The sequence below is a fragment of the Ranitomeya imitator genome, chromosome 3, assembly GCF_032444005.1.
Source record: "Ranitomeya imitator isolate aRanImi1 chromosome 3, aRanImi1.pri, whole genome shotgun sequence".
Lineage (NCBI taxonomy): Eukaryota > Metazoa > Chordata > Amphibia > Anura > Dendrobatidae > Ranitomeya > Ranitomeya imitator.
Window position 1 is genome coordinate 225582740 of NC_091284.1, and position 15109 is coordinate 225597848.

General features: G+C 41.2%; 1 protein-coding gene across 9 annotated transcripts in view; it reads left to right on the forward strand.

Moving 5' to 3' along the window:
• NFASC (neurofascin) overlaps positions 1-15109 on the forward strand; it is a 199383-nt gene that overhangs the window by 105399 nt on the left and 78875 nt on the right. For all 9 annotated transcript variants that reach the window (XM_069756196.1, XM_069756200.1, XM_069756199.1 and 6 more), the window contains 4 exons: positions 780-885; positions 979-1175; positions 1835-1957; positions 2053-2223. In XM_069756196.1, the coding sequence (XP_069612297.1) occupies positions 780-885; positions 979-1175; positions 1835-1957; positions 2053-2223 (597 nt within the window). The remainder of the gene's footprint in view (positions 1-779; positions 886-978; positions 1176-1834; positions 1958-2052; positions 2224-15109) is intronic.

A 15109-nucleotide genomic window follows, 5' to 3' on the forward strand; every position in this document is an offset into this window, starting at 1 on the left:
CAAAAAAACTGCCCAAAGCATTATGCTGCCTCCACAATGTTTTGACTGGAAGAGAATATTGCTGCATGTTATTCTTTGTCATATCTGCCAGGATTGCTGATGGAGCCTCTGACAGCAGTGTGAACACAACATAAATGTAATCATTTAGTCTCCAGTGTAGGTTTCATTTGGCACTTTATTTTATTACCCGTTGTTAAAGTCACAATTTTCTCCAAACTTATTCCAGTTCACAAAATCAGTCCTCTATAAAGGTGGTCAGCCACATCCGATATCCGTTTCAAAGCAACCACAGCTCCTGAATGGGAACTTCCTCCAAAAACAACCAGATGTTTTAACACTTAAAAATCCATGGATTCATTTTTGAAAGAAACCTTCTGATGAGATCCTCGGTGTTCAGTGGGCGGGCTGTGCAGTCCAGAGCACTTTACCTGCTGCTGTTTTAACAGCTGGCTCTGCCGCTTCTTCATAGATTGACAGTGCTAGCCAGCTTCGGAAATAAGTGATGTATGGCTGGGATGGGGATAATCCTTTAAGAAAGGGTTTTTAATTATTTCATAGAGCTGGTTAAGATACTAGCAGCAAATCTCTAGATGTTACTTAACTTGGCTCCTGAAATATATCCCAGCGTGCCACAAGGTCCGGCATCTCCAGTAAAGAGTTATAAGTCATACATATGCTGTAGGTATCTACTGTACCTCAACATTCTGAGATGTGATCCCTGTGGTGCATGTTAATAATAGAGATTAGTAGACTGACATTTTCTCTTTTCTGTCCCATAGTGTATCAGCCCCCAACCATCACCAAGGAATCTGAAAAGAATTATATTGTTGACCCTCGCGACAACATCAACATTGAGTGTGAGGCGACAGGAAACCCATACCCAACGTAAGTAGTCCACAAAATGTCACAGCAGGAAGATACAACCTGTGAGTATACTGTTAGACCAAACATTTTGATATTCTGGTATTCTTCCCATAGATTTACATGGACGCGGAATGGGAAATTTTATAATGTGGCTAAAGATCCAAAAGTCTCATTCCAAAGGCGGACAGGGACCCTTGTCATAGACATTTATGGGGGTGGTCGTCCTGAGGACTACGAAGGGGAGTATCAGTGCTTTGCTCGCAATCGACATGGAACAGCTCTTTCAAATAAGATTTTACTGCAAGTATCAAGTAAGTATCAAGGTGGCCAAAGATGGCTGGCAAAATGCAATATATGAGGATGATTCTGTTCCCTTATGCCCTTCTATTGGCTATAAGTGTTTGTATGGTTTTTTGGATGGATTTTGGCCCCAAATCCCCACTAAGAATTGCCAGTGCTACAGATTTCACTGTAATATATACTAGGGGTGAAATACGTTGTGAAAATTCGGCCCAAATCTGCCACATACGTGACAACACCTGCATTGATTTCTTTCTGCTACATGCATCTTACTGTAGTTTGCTTCTGGTTTGCAGCGTGAAATTGTCTGACACTACAATATATACAATTTTTAAAGGGGTTGTCCATATCTGAAAAAAACATGGATGCTTTTTACTAAATCAGTGCCACCTGTCCGCTGGTTGTATGTGGTATTGCAGCTCTCAGCCCTATTCGTTTCAATGGAGCTTACAGCTGTAACACTGGTTTTGGAAGATGGTAGCCAAGTGTGTAAAATCTCTTTTTAGATGGGTCATTGTTGTCTGCAGATAAGGGAATGCTACGTTATTGCTTAGAAGCAGTAAGAAAAGATAACCATAATTTGACACAGTAATTATAATTTGTATGTAAGAAGATCTATAAAAGTTTTGAATTTTTTTTTTTGCCCCAAAACTCTATTTTAATTTTACAGGATCCCCATTGTGGCCAAAGGAAAACCTGGATCCTGTTGTTGTCAACGAGGGAGCTTCCCTGATTCTTCAGTGCAACCCCCCACCGAGTCTTCCCCCTCCAGTCATATTCTGGATGAGCAGCTGTAAGTGGGAGATAATACTGTGCTATGCTATAATGTGACTGTCTATTCTTCCACAGAAAAGATGAGACTATTCACCCTCTTTATTCTTTACGTAGCAATGGAGCCGATTGCACAGAACAGACGCGTGTCTCAGGGTTTGAACGGGGATCTGTACTTCTCTAATGTCCTGCGTGAAGATGCACAGACAGATTATAGCTGCAATGCTCGTTCTCATTTTACACACACCATCCAACAGAAGAACGCCTACACGCTTAAAGTGCTGACCAGTAAGTGGTCCCTCATTCTCTACAGGAAAACGAAACTTATTTTTTATATTGCAGATCATTTTGTCGGAACATGATGAATGGTCCCATGGGGTTTTCCATTATTACACCGCAGAATTATCTTATATTATGAAGCTGCATAATAGTGTAGCAAATAGTGAAGGCTTTATTTGCTATTCCCTTTTAGTAGTTTTGTTACATGTTTTTGTGCACAGATCCATTCAAGTCACTGCATATTTCATGTTTTTTTTTTTTGGATGCCCCCATAAGGCCACGTGCACATGTTCAGTATTTGGTGAGTTTTTTACCTAAGTATTTGTAAGACAAAACCAGGAGTGGAACAGTCAGAAGAAAAGTATAATAGAAACACGTCACCACTTCAGGTTTTGGCTTAGAAATTCTGAGGTAAAAAACTCACCAAATACTCAACGTGTGCATGTGAACTTATGGAGGTGAAAGAATGTGCCACTTTTCAGTTACGTTACTCCTGACTTTTATTACACAACATCTTTTTCAGCCAGATTCTATCGAGTCCCCCTGAAAAAAACACAGAAAAGCGCCCCATTAATGCACAGCAATGTGAAGGTGATATTGCTGTGTACATGTTCTGTTTTATGGCACTTTTTTTAACCGCTTCAGGATTTTGGAAACCCTGAAGCAGTTAAAATAAGTGACTTGCTCATTCTTTGGGCGGATTCTTGTGGGAAACCCCCTCTCTATACTTAACAGTATGGAATGAAAGCCCCTGCAAAAGTGATGGCAAAGCCACTGTGGAAAAGCCTGAGGAAAGCAACTGCCGGCATTTTCCCGAAGCTGCTGCGTCTGCCCTTAAATGATGCTGTGTGCACATACCCTAATAAGTACTTGCAATGCTAAGTTTTTTGGGGAGTTCAGAAAACATGAGGCATTCAATCAGAAACCACTCGATGAACTTTTCTAGTTTCGTAGAGTTTTTCTTTTCCTCAAGAGGTTTTGGAAGTTTTTTTTCCTGAAACATTCTTTGCAGCCTTTTGATTGGAGAGTTCCTAATTTGGAGAGGATTCTTTCAGGATCTGCGTGAATTACGGTAAGTGACATGTACTTTCTTTTTTTCACTAGTAGGTTCAAGAAAAAAAACAGCTCCTCCATATGAGAAACAAAGTAGATTTCTCATGTAAATTAATTGGAAGAGATTATCAATAATCTTTGAAGCTTTTTTTTTTTTAAATGAGGGTTTTGGCGAGGATCCGCTCCAAAAAAAAGAAACTCTTAAAAAAATGTAGTGTGAACTAGGAGCATACACAAACAGTAGGGGACAGCCATACAAATACATAATGCTCAATTTCACTTGCTTTAGGCTACTTTCACACTGGCGTATTTTGCCAGACGTCGCAATGCGTCGTTTATGGCAAAAAACGCATCCTGCAAAGTTGTTTGCAGGATGCGTTTTTGCCCCATAGATTAACATTAGTGACGCTTTGCCACACGTCGCAACCGTCGTGTGACGGTTGCGCCGTGTTGTGGCGGACCGCCCCCACCTCCCCGCACCGTACAATGGGGCAGCGGATGCGCCAGAGAAATGCATCCGCTGCACCCGTTGTGCAGTGCGTCAAACGCTAGCGTCGGAATCTCTGCCCGACGCATTGCGACGGGGAGATTCCGACGCTAGTGTGAAAGTAGCCTAAGACATATACGTGGGCCCCTGTGTGGCTGTACTGGTTACACCATTAGTTTGCCCACCCTTGATATAGCCTAAGTCAGAAAGCCTGAAAAAATGATCAATACACAAATCCATATGCATTCACTACAATACAAAATCAGCCTGAGAAAATTCCCAAGTAAAGAAATGGAGAACAAGGCAGTGCTTCATTGAACACTACTGGATGAAGGCTACTTTTCGGACCATCATGGGTGTGAGGACAAAATGTGAATAGTGCCCTGGACCTCACGTGGCATACGTGTTGGTACTTACAATCAATGGTCAGTAAGAGAATAGTCTGTCATACAAACCCTTACACATTATAGTTTGCAAATCTCCCCATTCCTCTAGGTATATTGTACTGTACAGCAGAAGAGGGTCTACATGTCTATCCTAGGAACAGACCTTACATGACACAAAGTATCTGCAGAATAATTGCCTGCTGCTGCTCTTTGTTTATTCTGCATCTTTCTGACCAGGCTGACATGTTTGCTTGGGGCATGATAACATGGCTGCAACACCCACAGTGGCTTTCCGTCTTCTGATTTATTTTGTTTGAACTTGTCTTGCAGTTGCTTGATGTTGCTATCACTGTATGCTTTTCTGCTATTTTGCTGTCATTTGAACTCTATCCACAACAACAACCACCTCTCATTGCATGACATGTCTTTCATTGTCTGTCTCTTTTTTTTTTTTTTCTTTTTCATTGTTTAACATTAGGGGGACACACGCCTTTAGTGAACTTAGTACATTCTGTATACTGATCTGGGCAAGTGTATATTTCTGTACAATGCATGGGCTGTGGTGTAAGGGGTGGATAAGATCCCTCTGGGTCCAGAGCAGTGAACAGGTTATTGCTATTGGACTTTGTTCAAGCCAAATAATGCAGAAGTACATAATATGTAAACACACTGCACCATAATAATTAGCTATAAAGAAGCCAGATGTAAAGGGCCACATAACATCCAGGTAAATAGTTTTAGGCTGTGAGAAGTTTCTGCATCTAAAAATCAACATTCTGCATCTGAATGGAGTTTTTTCTGCAGCAAGCACATGGATTTCTGCAGTCGCCAGTATCAGGCCTAACATGGTAAAAGTTAATGTTTGCATCCCTGGCGGTATAGAGCAGTGAAGAGTGTTAGTATTAGCATCTCTACTAATATAGGGCACTCAAGATGTTAATGTCAAAATTCCAGGTAGTGTAAGTGTTGGTGGTAGTGTGCCTTTTAGTCTAGGTCAGTGAGGGAGTGAATTCTAGTTTTCCTGGTAATCTAGGGCAGAGAAGGTGTAGATGTCAGTTTTCCTGGTGGCCTTTGGCAGTGAATGGGTTAGTCTAATGATTCCTGTTGATCTGGGGTTGTCAGATTGTTAATTTTAAGGTCTGTGGTGGAGGGAACTCAAATGGGTTAGGCTACGTGCACAATGTGTCTTTCCTGTACCTTGGAGTATAGGTTTGTTACAATAGCTCTCTATTATAAACAGATGCATTGGCATCCATCCTGACTTTGGCCTATGTCATGCACATGCCTTCTGAGTGTATGTGCCCAAAAGTGGGTTTAGTCGCACTGTGTACCAGCCTTACTTGCTCATCTAGGCTATAGATTGGTCCTGACTCTAAAAGAGGCTGGGCTCTGTTGGTTCAGCTTCCTGATTCCTTCCTTTGCTAATCATATAGATGAGAATAGTGAGAGGATAGAGGGAACTGTGCAACTATACTGCTTTACAGTTTTCTGTGCCATCAACGGGGTGATTCTGCTGAATTGAGCACATTGAACCTGCCAAGGGCTGACCTTCTATAGGTGGGGATCAGGGCCGGACTGGCCATTTGGCAATTCTGGCAAATGCCAGAAGGGCCGGTCTGGTTGTGGGCTGCCTTATCTGCTATGTTGTTAACAGAATCAATGTTCTCAAGACACCGATACTGTTAACAGTTGTGACGGAGCACAAAGCCGGTCACTCCATCACTTACCCCAGCAGGCCGTGGGTATAATTAGAAATATTGGTGTTGTAGTAAATCTTCCTTTCCTCCATCCAGGGTAATAGTAGTAATATATCCCCATCTGGTACTTGGGGACGGGGACAACAAGGGCCTGTGTGATTTCAAATGCCAGGGCTGAATTTCATCCCCAGTCCGTACCTGGTGGGGATAACTTCTGAGATAGGCTGCCGCATAGCATAGCTTTCACGGTGTCTGTATGTATACTTCTCAGGTACAAGCCTCATGGGAGACCTTAGGGTCTTGACCTTTGACACATAGCAACATCTTTTATTAAGTGGTAATTTTATTATACCCTCTATAGTGCAGTTAGATGGCCGTATAACACTGACAACTATCACATTGCATTGCTTAGACTGGCTGTCGGCTCTCTTGACCTGAGCGTGATAGCATGTACTGGTGCTTCTCACAAAATTAGAATATCATCAAAAAGTTCATTTATTTCAGTTCTTCACTACACAAAGTGAAACTCATATATTATATAGAGTAATTACAAAAAGAGTGATCTATTTTAAGTGTTTATTTCCGTTGATGTTGATGATTATGGCTTACAGCCAATGAAAACCAAAAAGTCATTACCTCAGTAAATTATAATAATTAACAAAAAACACCTGCAAAGGCTTCCTAAGCATTTAAAAGGAACCTGTCACCTGAATTTGGCGGGACCGGTTTTCGGTCATATGGGCGGAGTTTTCGGGTGTTTGATTTACGCTTTCCTTACCCGCTGGCTGCATGCTGGCCGCAATATTGGATTGAAGTTCATTCTATGTCCTCCGTAGTACACGCCTGCGCAAGGCAAGATTGCCTACGGAGGACATAGAATGAACTTCAATCCAATATTGCGGCCAGCATGCAGCCAGCGGGTAAGGAAAGGGTAAATCAAACAGCCGAAAACTCTGCCCATATGACTGAAAACCGGTCCCGCCAAATTCAGGTGACAGGTTCCCTTTAAAAAGGCCCCTTAGTCTGTTTCAGTAGACTCCACAATCATGGGGAACACTGCTGACTTGACAGATGTCCAGAAGGCAGTCATTGACACACTCCACAAGGAAAGTACATTTTGTATTTCATTTGGAAATCAAGGTCCCAGAGTGTGTAGGAAGAGTGGAGAGGCACACAATCCAAGCGGCTTGAGGTCTAGTGTGATGTTTCCACAATCGGTGATGGTTTGGGGAGCCATGTCATCTGCTCGTGTTGGTCCACTGTGTATCAAGACCAAAGTCAGCACAGCATTCTACCAGGAAATTTTAGAGCACTTCATGCTTCCCTCTGCCGACAAGCTTTTTGGAGATTAAAATTTCATTCTCCAGCAGGACTTGGCACCTGTCCACACTGCCAAAAGCACCAATACCTGGTTTAAAAACAATAGAATCACTGTGCTTCATTGGCCAGCAAACTCGCCTCACCTCAACCCCATAGAGAATCTATGGAGTATTGTCAAGAAGATGAGACACCAGACCCAACAATGCAGGCGAGCTGAAGGCTGCTATCAAACCAACCTGGGCTTCCATAACACCTCTGCAGTGCCACAGGCTGATCACCTCCATGCTACACCACATTGATACAGTAATTGATGTCAAAGGAGGCCTGACCAAGTATTGAGCGATTTTACTGAATATACAGTTCAGTAGGCCAACATTTCGGTTCTCAAAATCCTTTTTCAAGCTTGTGTTATAAAGTATTCAAATTTACTGAGATAATGACTTTTGAGTTTTCTTTGGCTGTAAGCCATAATCATCAACATGAACAGAAATACACGGTCACGATCCATTTTTGGATTTGTGGCAGCTCTGATTCCACTCTGTTTTAAATGTAGCTATTTTCCTTTCAAGACCAGCGAGGGTTAATGTCAGTTTTTTCCCCGCTGGCAATCTGCTGTAACTGCAAAGTTGCTGGGTCAGCTGATGTGGGTGGTGACAACTCCCACCATCCTTTAAATGGTCACCTGATGCATCAGCTGACTGTTGGTGGCAGAGTTTCTCTATGGAGACCAGCCATGCAGTTGCAGCTCTCTGGCGTCAGCTACTTCTGGTGTTTGGAGTCCTGTTTTTGTGTCATCTGTGGTGTGGAGCTTGGCAGCGGTGTCTGGAAGCTAAGTGTTGTGTTTATTCCTTGTCTCTTTCGTGCTTGTCATGTGTGGTACTACTGTATCTGCAGTGGTGATGAAATTCACAGAAAAAAAATAAAAAAATACTGAGGGATTAATAAATAGAACAATTTCACAGAAAACAACCCCTAATACTAAAAATATCTTTATTAACAGTAATTAAAAACAACAAAGTGCATACAAATCCATCACCAAAAGAAAACACTTGAAAATAGAAAAAGAACCTAGGGAGGTGCCTGTCCCTAATAACCTAACACTTCTCAGTACCCTACCTACCAGCGGAGGTTGGCACCCTAATCCTGCGCAGTGGCGCCCCCGCTCAACGTCGACTGTCCCTTTTAGTCTATTAGACTCTATTAAGAAGGGAAATAGAAAAATGTAGTGAAATGTGGAGGGTGTGGATATCAAGATAAATACTGTCCCTCAAAATCACCCTACCTACCAGCGGGGGTTGGCACCCTAGACCTGCGCAATGGCGCCCCCACTCCTCGACGGCTGTCCCAATATAACTGGCCCTGGCAGAAAAATTTCCGACCCTAGTGATGGTAGGGTACTGAAAGATGTGAGAACCAAGTGAACCAGGAGAAAGAAGAAGGAAAAAAAAAAAAAACACTTAGAGGGTATAATAACCCCCCAAAAAAAAGATAATGTTAGGATAACACCCAAAATGTTGGCTATATTAAATCTACAATAAATGGCCTTCCACTATAGAAGATATTCAGCCACAATACTTACTCTCAATACCACTCCTCCAAAATTGGTTTGGAGTGGAGAGAGAGGGAGCCAAAAAAAAAAAAAAAACACACCTCAAGACAGGGATCTAAGAATGTAGCAATAAAAGATTATTTCACTGGTGTGCTAAATAACACAGTCCTAGGCTGCCATTGTTTGAACAAAAAGTGTGATATAACCTGCTTAAACAAACCACAAATATTGCACTCAGAAATGTATCCACTAATGAAATGTGTCATATGTCTTGCCTTATAGATATCACATATTATATGACATAGCTTATAGCAGGCTACCACAGATTAGATGCACACAAATATTGTACATTGCCCATAGTCATCATCAAATGAGTCATATATCCCAATATAACGCTTGATACAAAAAAAAAAAAAGGAGAAAAAAAGAAGAAAAAAAAAGTAAGATATTCCCCGAGGTGGTGTCCTGGTTCACACAATACCCAGTGGGGTCATGAAGCAAACATGCTTGTTTCTCTGGCTTCAAAATAATAAGACCCGCACTCTGCAAAAAGAGGCCAATCCCTCAATTTTGCAAAAATACAAAAACTCACATTTTAAGATAGATAGGCATACAACAGTCTCATAGCTCGACGCGTTTCTCCTCCCAAAGGAGGTTCATCAGGAGTGTGTTTATCAGTAATGTAAGAGACCGCTACTTAGCTTTAAGTTGTCCATAATGATACAGGACCAACACGCCAGGCAAGTACCTTCCAGATTAAGTGCCAGGATTAGGGTGCCAACCTCCGCTGGTAGGTAGGGTACTGAGAAGTGTTAGGCTATTAGGGACAGGCACCTCCCTAGGTTCTTTTTCTATTTTCAAGTGTTTTCTTTTGGTGATGGATTTGTATGCACTTTGTTGTTTTTAATTACTGTTAATAAAGATATTTTTAGTATTAGGAGTTGTTTTCTGTGAAACTGCAGTGGTGATGCTAGCACCCCTTGCCGGCCAGTGCACTAGCCAGGGCACTGGTAGGTGACAGAGAGTGACGAGGTTCTTGATGGCGGTGAGGGGAAGGACCCACTTAGGGCATTAGGGCAGTGCAGAGACAGCCTCAGGTTTGAGCTCAGGTGATGACCATCTCCCATTTCCCTATCAGTAGGGCCTTCCTCTCTCCATTTCAATCCCGTTGTGTGTGTTGTGCCATCCGCTGACTGACCCCCCATTGGATCGTGTCACATCTTGACTTAAACACTTGAAATAGATCACTCTGTTTGTAATGACTCTATATAATGAGTTTCACTTTTTTTATTGAAGAACTGAAATAAATTAACGTTTTGATGATATTCTAATTTTGTGAGAAGCACCTGTATTTGTATACATCTGTAACGCTCGGATCAGGAGAGCCAACAGACTGTCCGAGCATTGCGTGTTACACTGCCGTTTGACTGTGCCTTACATTTATTATTTTAGGAAATTATCACACCAGACAGAGAACTGTTTAGACCATCACTGGTAAATCAGATAACAAATACCGTATATATTTGAGTATAAGCCGACCCGAGTATAAGCCGAGACCCCTAATTTTGCCACAAAAAACTGGGAAAACTTAATGACTCGAGTATAAGCATAGGGTGGAAAATGCAGCAGCTACCGGTAAATGTCAAAAATACAAATAGATACCAATAAAAGTAAAATTAATTGAGACATCAGTAAGTTAAGTGTTTTTGAATAACCATATTGAATCAGGAGCCCCATATAATGCTCCATACAGTTCAAGATGGGCCCCATAAGATGCTCCATACAAAATACACCCCATATAATGCTCCATAAAGTTTGTGATGGGCCCCATAAGATGCTCCATATTAAAATATGCCCCATATAATGCTGCACAAATGCGGATAATGGCCCCATAAGATGCTCCATACAGATATTTGCCCCATATAATGCTCCACAAACGTTGATAATGGCCCCATAAGAAGCTCCACAAAGATATTTGCCCCATATAAAGCTGCACTAACATTGATTATGCCCCATAGGATGCTCCATGTAGACATTTGTCCCATACGCTGTTGCTGCGATAAAAAAAAAAAAAAAAATCACATACCTCTCATCGCTCAGGCCCCCAGCACTTGCTATATTCACCTGCTCCCCGTTCCACCGCCGCTGCGTCTTCCCCGTACTCTGCACTGACAGTTCAGGCAGAGGGCGGCGCGTCATTGCGCCCTCTGACCTGAGTGTCACTGCAGACGATGGGGAAGACGCAGCGGCAGCCAACGGTGGTGGAACGGGGAGCAGGTGAATATCGCGCACTGCGTTATACTCACCTGCTCCTGGCGCGGTCCCTGATTTCTCGGCGCCGGCAGCTTCTTCCTATGGGAGTGGAGTGGGGTCCATATTCATTACTGTAGTGAGCGGTACCATGTGACCGTTCACTACAGGAAGAAGCTGACTGCGCCAGATGCAGGTGAGTATGCTTACACAGCTGCTGCTCCACCTCCCCTGCCGACCCCTGGGTATGACTCGAGTATAAGCCGAGAGGGGCAATTTCAGCCTAAAAAAAATGGGCTGAAATTCTCGGCTTATATTCGAGTATAATAATAATCTTTTTATTTTTATATAGCGCTAACATATTCCGCAACGCTTTACAGGTTGCACACATTATCATCGCTGTCCCCGTTGGGGCTCACAATCTAAATTCCCTATCAGTATGTCTTTGGAATGTGGGAGGAAACCGGAGTACCTGGAGGAAACCCACGCAAACACGGAGAGAAAATACAAACTCTTTGCAGATGTTGTCCTTGGTGGAGTTTGAACCCAGGACTCCAGCGCTGCAAGGCTGCTGTGCTAACCACTGCGCCACCGTGCTGCCCACAACGTTGCATATATACGGTATATACTGAAATAGGTGAAATGTGTTGTTTCACTGGATTTCAGGCATAGTTTTTCCATTTGAACTTGCATTCATAGGCCTGAGAATTGGCTCTATTGTCATTCAATTGGGTTAATTCCCAGTTTTTCTATGCAGAATGAGTAGTATGCCCCTACTTTTTTGCTGTTGCTCCGAATATCTGTATGCAGATTTTCAGTTGCATGAGACAAGTGTTGGGGATACCTCATTCACATGTATAGGATGCAGGTTGTTGCCAGATTTTATTTGAAATTTGGTGTTAAAATCCATGTCAAATCTGACCAGTGGAACCATGCCCTTAGAACTCATATTAATATTCATGTTCCACTTAACTGTTAACCTGCAATTCATTTACTCATGTTCTACATTTTGTTTTGTCGTATTTTCAGTATGTCTTCCTGAGCTGCATGCTTTCAGCCCATTTGTTTCCCACATCATTCCCAGGATTTGCATCTTGTCTGGTCTTTTACTCATGCTTCATCTTCACTCTCTACATGAATTCTCTCGTCTTATTGACTTCTCCAATATGGGGCTCTCACCCTATCTTGTTTATTACAGAGAATTCCCGTAATGATTCTGCAGTACATTCCACAGTGAACCTCACTATTATGTACCATGGTGAGTTTTTGGGGTCTCCAGACCTTCATCCTACCTCACCTTCTAGCTAACCACTCTCAATGTATTCATAACACACCCCAAAATTAAGAACTTGAGTATTATGTGCTCCATAATATGAACCTGAAGTCTTGTAAATCACTTTATAGAAGCGTGTTCAAATTGTCCAGCACTGGTTGTATCACATTATATTCCCAGTGTGTGTAAAGACGCTGAAACAGAAAAGCATGCTTACCTCTAGGAAATAGACTTAATATTGCCTAAACTTTAAATGGCTCCCAAACTCTGCACTTCAATATTGGCAAGATGTGCTTGACTCATGCTATATCTTTTCCTTGTCTTTCCTGTTTTGCTGCTGCTACTATGTTTGTTTTGTAACCTAGGCTGGCTTTGCGCTTTTGACTTCTTGACCATTTAGGGAGCAGGATTGACATCATTCTTTTTTTTTTTTTTTTAATGCAAGCAACACAACTTTAGTCACATAAAACTTAAAAGTGGGCCCATCTTTAAAGAGAACCTTTCAGTTGCTCAAAAAAACAGTTAACTTGTAAAAATCCCTGAACTCCCCTGATTCTGTCACTTTTTTCTGTTTTGCTCTGTGCTGCTCCATTGCAGAGATATTCACATTTTTTGGTTTTGGGGCGCTTTATGAGAAATCTCTGCTTGCAGTACTACTGGAATATTCTCTGAGGGTGTGCGCTTTCACCATTTCCTCCAGTGTATCAGTCTCATATGCTATCAAGCTGTGATTGACATCATCTTGGAGGGAGAGTTGAAAGTACACACTCCCCAGAGATGACTCTTAAACGCCCAGTTGGTCTAAAAGCAGAGATTTCAGATACAGCGCTCCAAAAGCAATACATTTGAATATCTCTGCAGTAGAGCGATGCAACTCAAAATGGAAAAAGGCAGCTGGATCAGGGGAGCTTACAGAATTTAACAATGTGTATTACTCAATTGTTTTAACAAGTGACATGTCTTCTTTAAATAATTATATCACAACCTGTATCCGCATTGTGATAGTAATCATTGCTCATACAGATATTGTATGTATTAAAGACATTTACCATGGAAAATTAAACTCTGGAACTACAGGTAATGAATAGTATAAACTGAATGTCAAGGATACAACATGGTAAGAGCACTAAGTACCATCCTTGATTATCTTCCTCAAGGTTTGTGTTAGGCAATTGTGAAGCTTAGCAATTATATATATATATATTTATATATATATATATATATATATATATATATATATATATATATATAAAATTTTTCTAAATATACATGGAAAATTAGAATTAATACCACCAAAAATTTGAAGTGTAATATGTTTACTAAAATTTTTTAAAAATTGTTCATTTTCTGATGTTGCAATCACTTTAAATGGGGTTGTAACACAATATGTCACTACCAACCTGTCCCAAATTATATGGGTCAGGCAAAGAATCTTGGCAAGTCACAAGCCTTTCTTTTATACCAATATTTCTAACAATTTAGTTTGATTTACGGTATCATAACTATAATCTTTACAGTATGTTTCACACTTTCGCTGACCACCATAATTACAGACCTAGTCGGCCCACTTCATTATTTGTGTTATTTTTAAAGTCCCTTTTCTTTTTGGTCTTCTGGTATTTGTTGATTTTTTTTAACCAAATATTTCAGTGGCCCATGCAGTCTATGAAAAATAAACAATGCTCTTTTATTTTTGTCTTTAATTCGTTTTGCAACTTTTTAGTAAAGAAAAATCTTAATTCTGATAAAATAAATTAAAATTTGCACTAAAACATCTTGCGAACATGAATCACATTAGGGCCTGGCGTACATATGTATATTTACGCCCTAGGCCGTGTCCCTGTCTTTGATGCGGGCTCACACTCTGAGCCCTCATCTTTCTCCGCAATTGATGGCTGAAGCACTACCATGTATAACACAGGCAATCAGATGATTGCAGCTTCAAATGTCCTTAGGGGATTATTAAATGCAGTATAAAAAAAGTTTTAAGTAATATGAAATAAAAAAAACACGAAATGCCAAATTATCCCCCTTTGCCCCATTAAAAATAAAACAATAAAAAAAAACACATATTTTGTATTGCCACGTTCAGATATGTCCAATCCATCAAAATCTAAAATAAATTAATCTGATCGGTAAGTGGCGTAACGAGAACAAAATTCAAAATGCCAGAATTGCATTTTTTTTGGTCGCCACAACATTGCAATAAAATGCAATAAGAGGCAATCAAAACATCATTTCTACCCCAAAATGGTATCAGTGAAAACGTCTCCTCAGAGTGCAGAAAATAAGCGCTCACATAGCCACAGATCCAGAAAAATGAAACCGTAGCAAAACTCAAAAAATGGCAAATTTTTGATTAAATTTCTAATTTTTTTTTTTTAACCCCTTTCCGAACTTTGGGTGTAAGTACTGCTGCTTTTAGTCTCCCATAAAGACTATTGAAGCATACAAAAATAAAAAAAAAGTTTTTAAAAATATAAAAGTTCAAATCACCCCACTTCGTCCAAATTCAAAATAAAACAATAAAAAATTCCAATATATGCGTATTATGAGACACTTAGAACTCCTAGAGTGAACCCGCAGATCCACGGCAACGAACCTCCTCCGGGTGAGCTAGCCAGATAGACCACCCCCTATACAGGGAGCGTTAGGGGCAGGCCCGAGGGAGACTATTGCCACGGAAGCTTGCACCTGGGGACAAGCAGTAGGAGATCCCAGAGAAAGGAGTGAAGGGTAGACCAGACTGGGGAAAACAGGACGCAGGACAGATAGGTAGGAAGGTGAAACAAGAAGGAGAAGGGATGGAGAGGTCACAAGACGGACTGAGCAGGAACGGCGAGGCAAGGAAGGCTAGGAATGGTGGAAAGGCTAGACTGG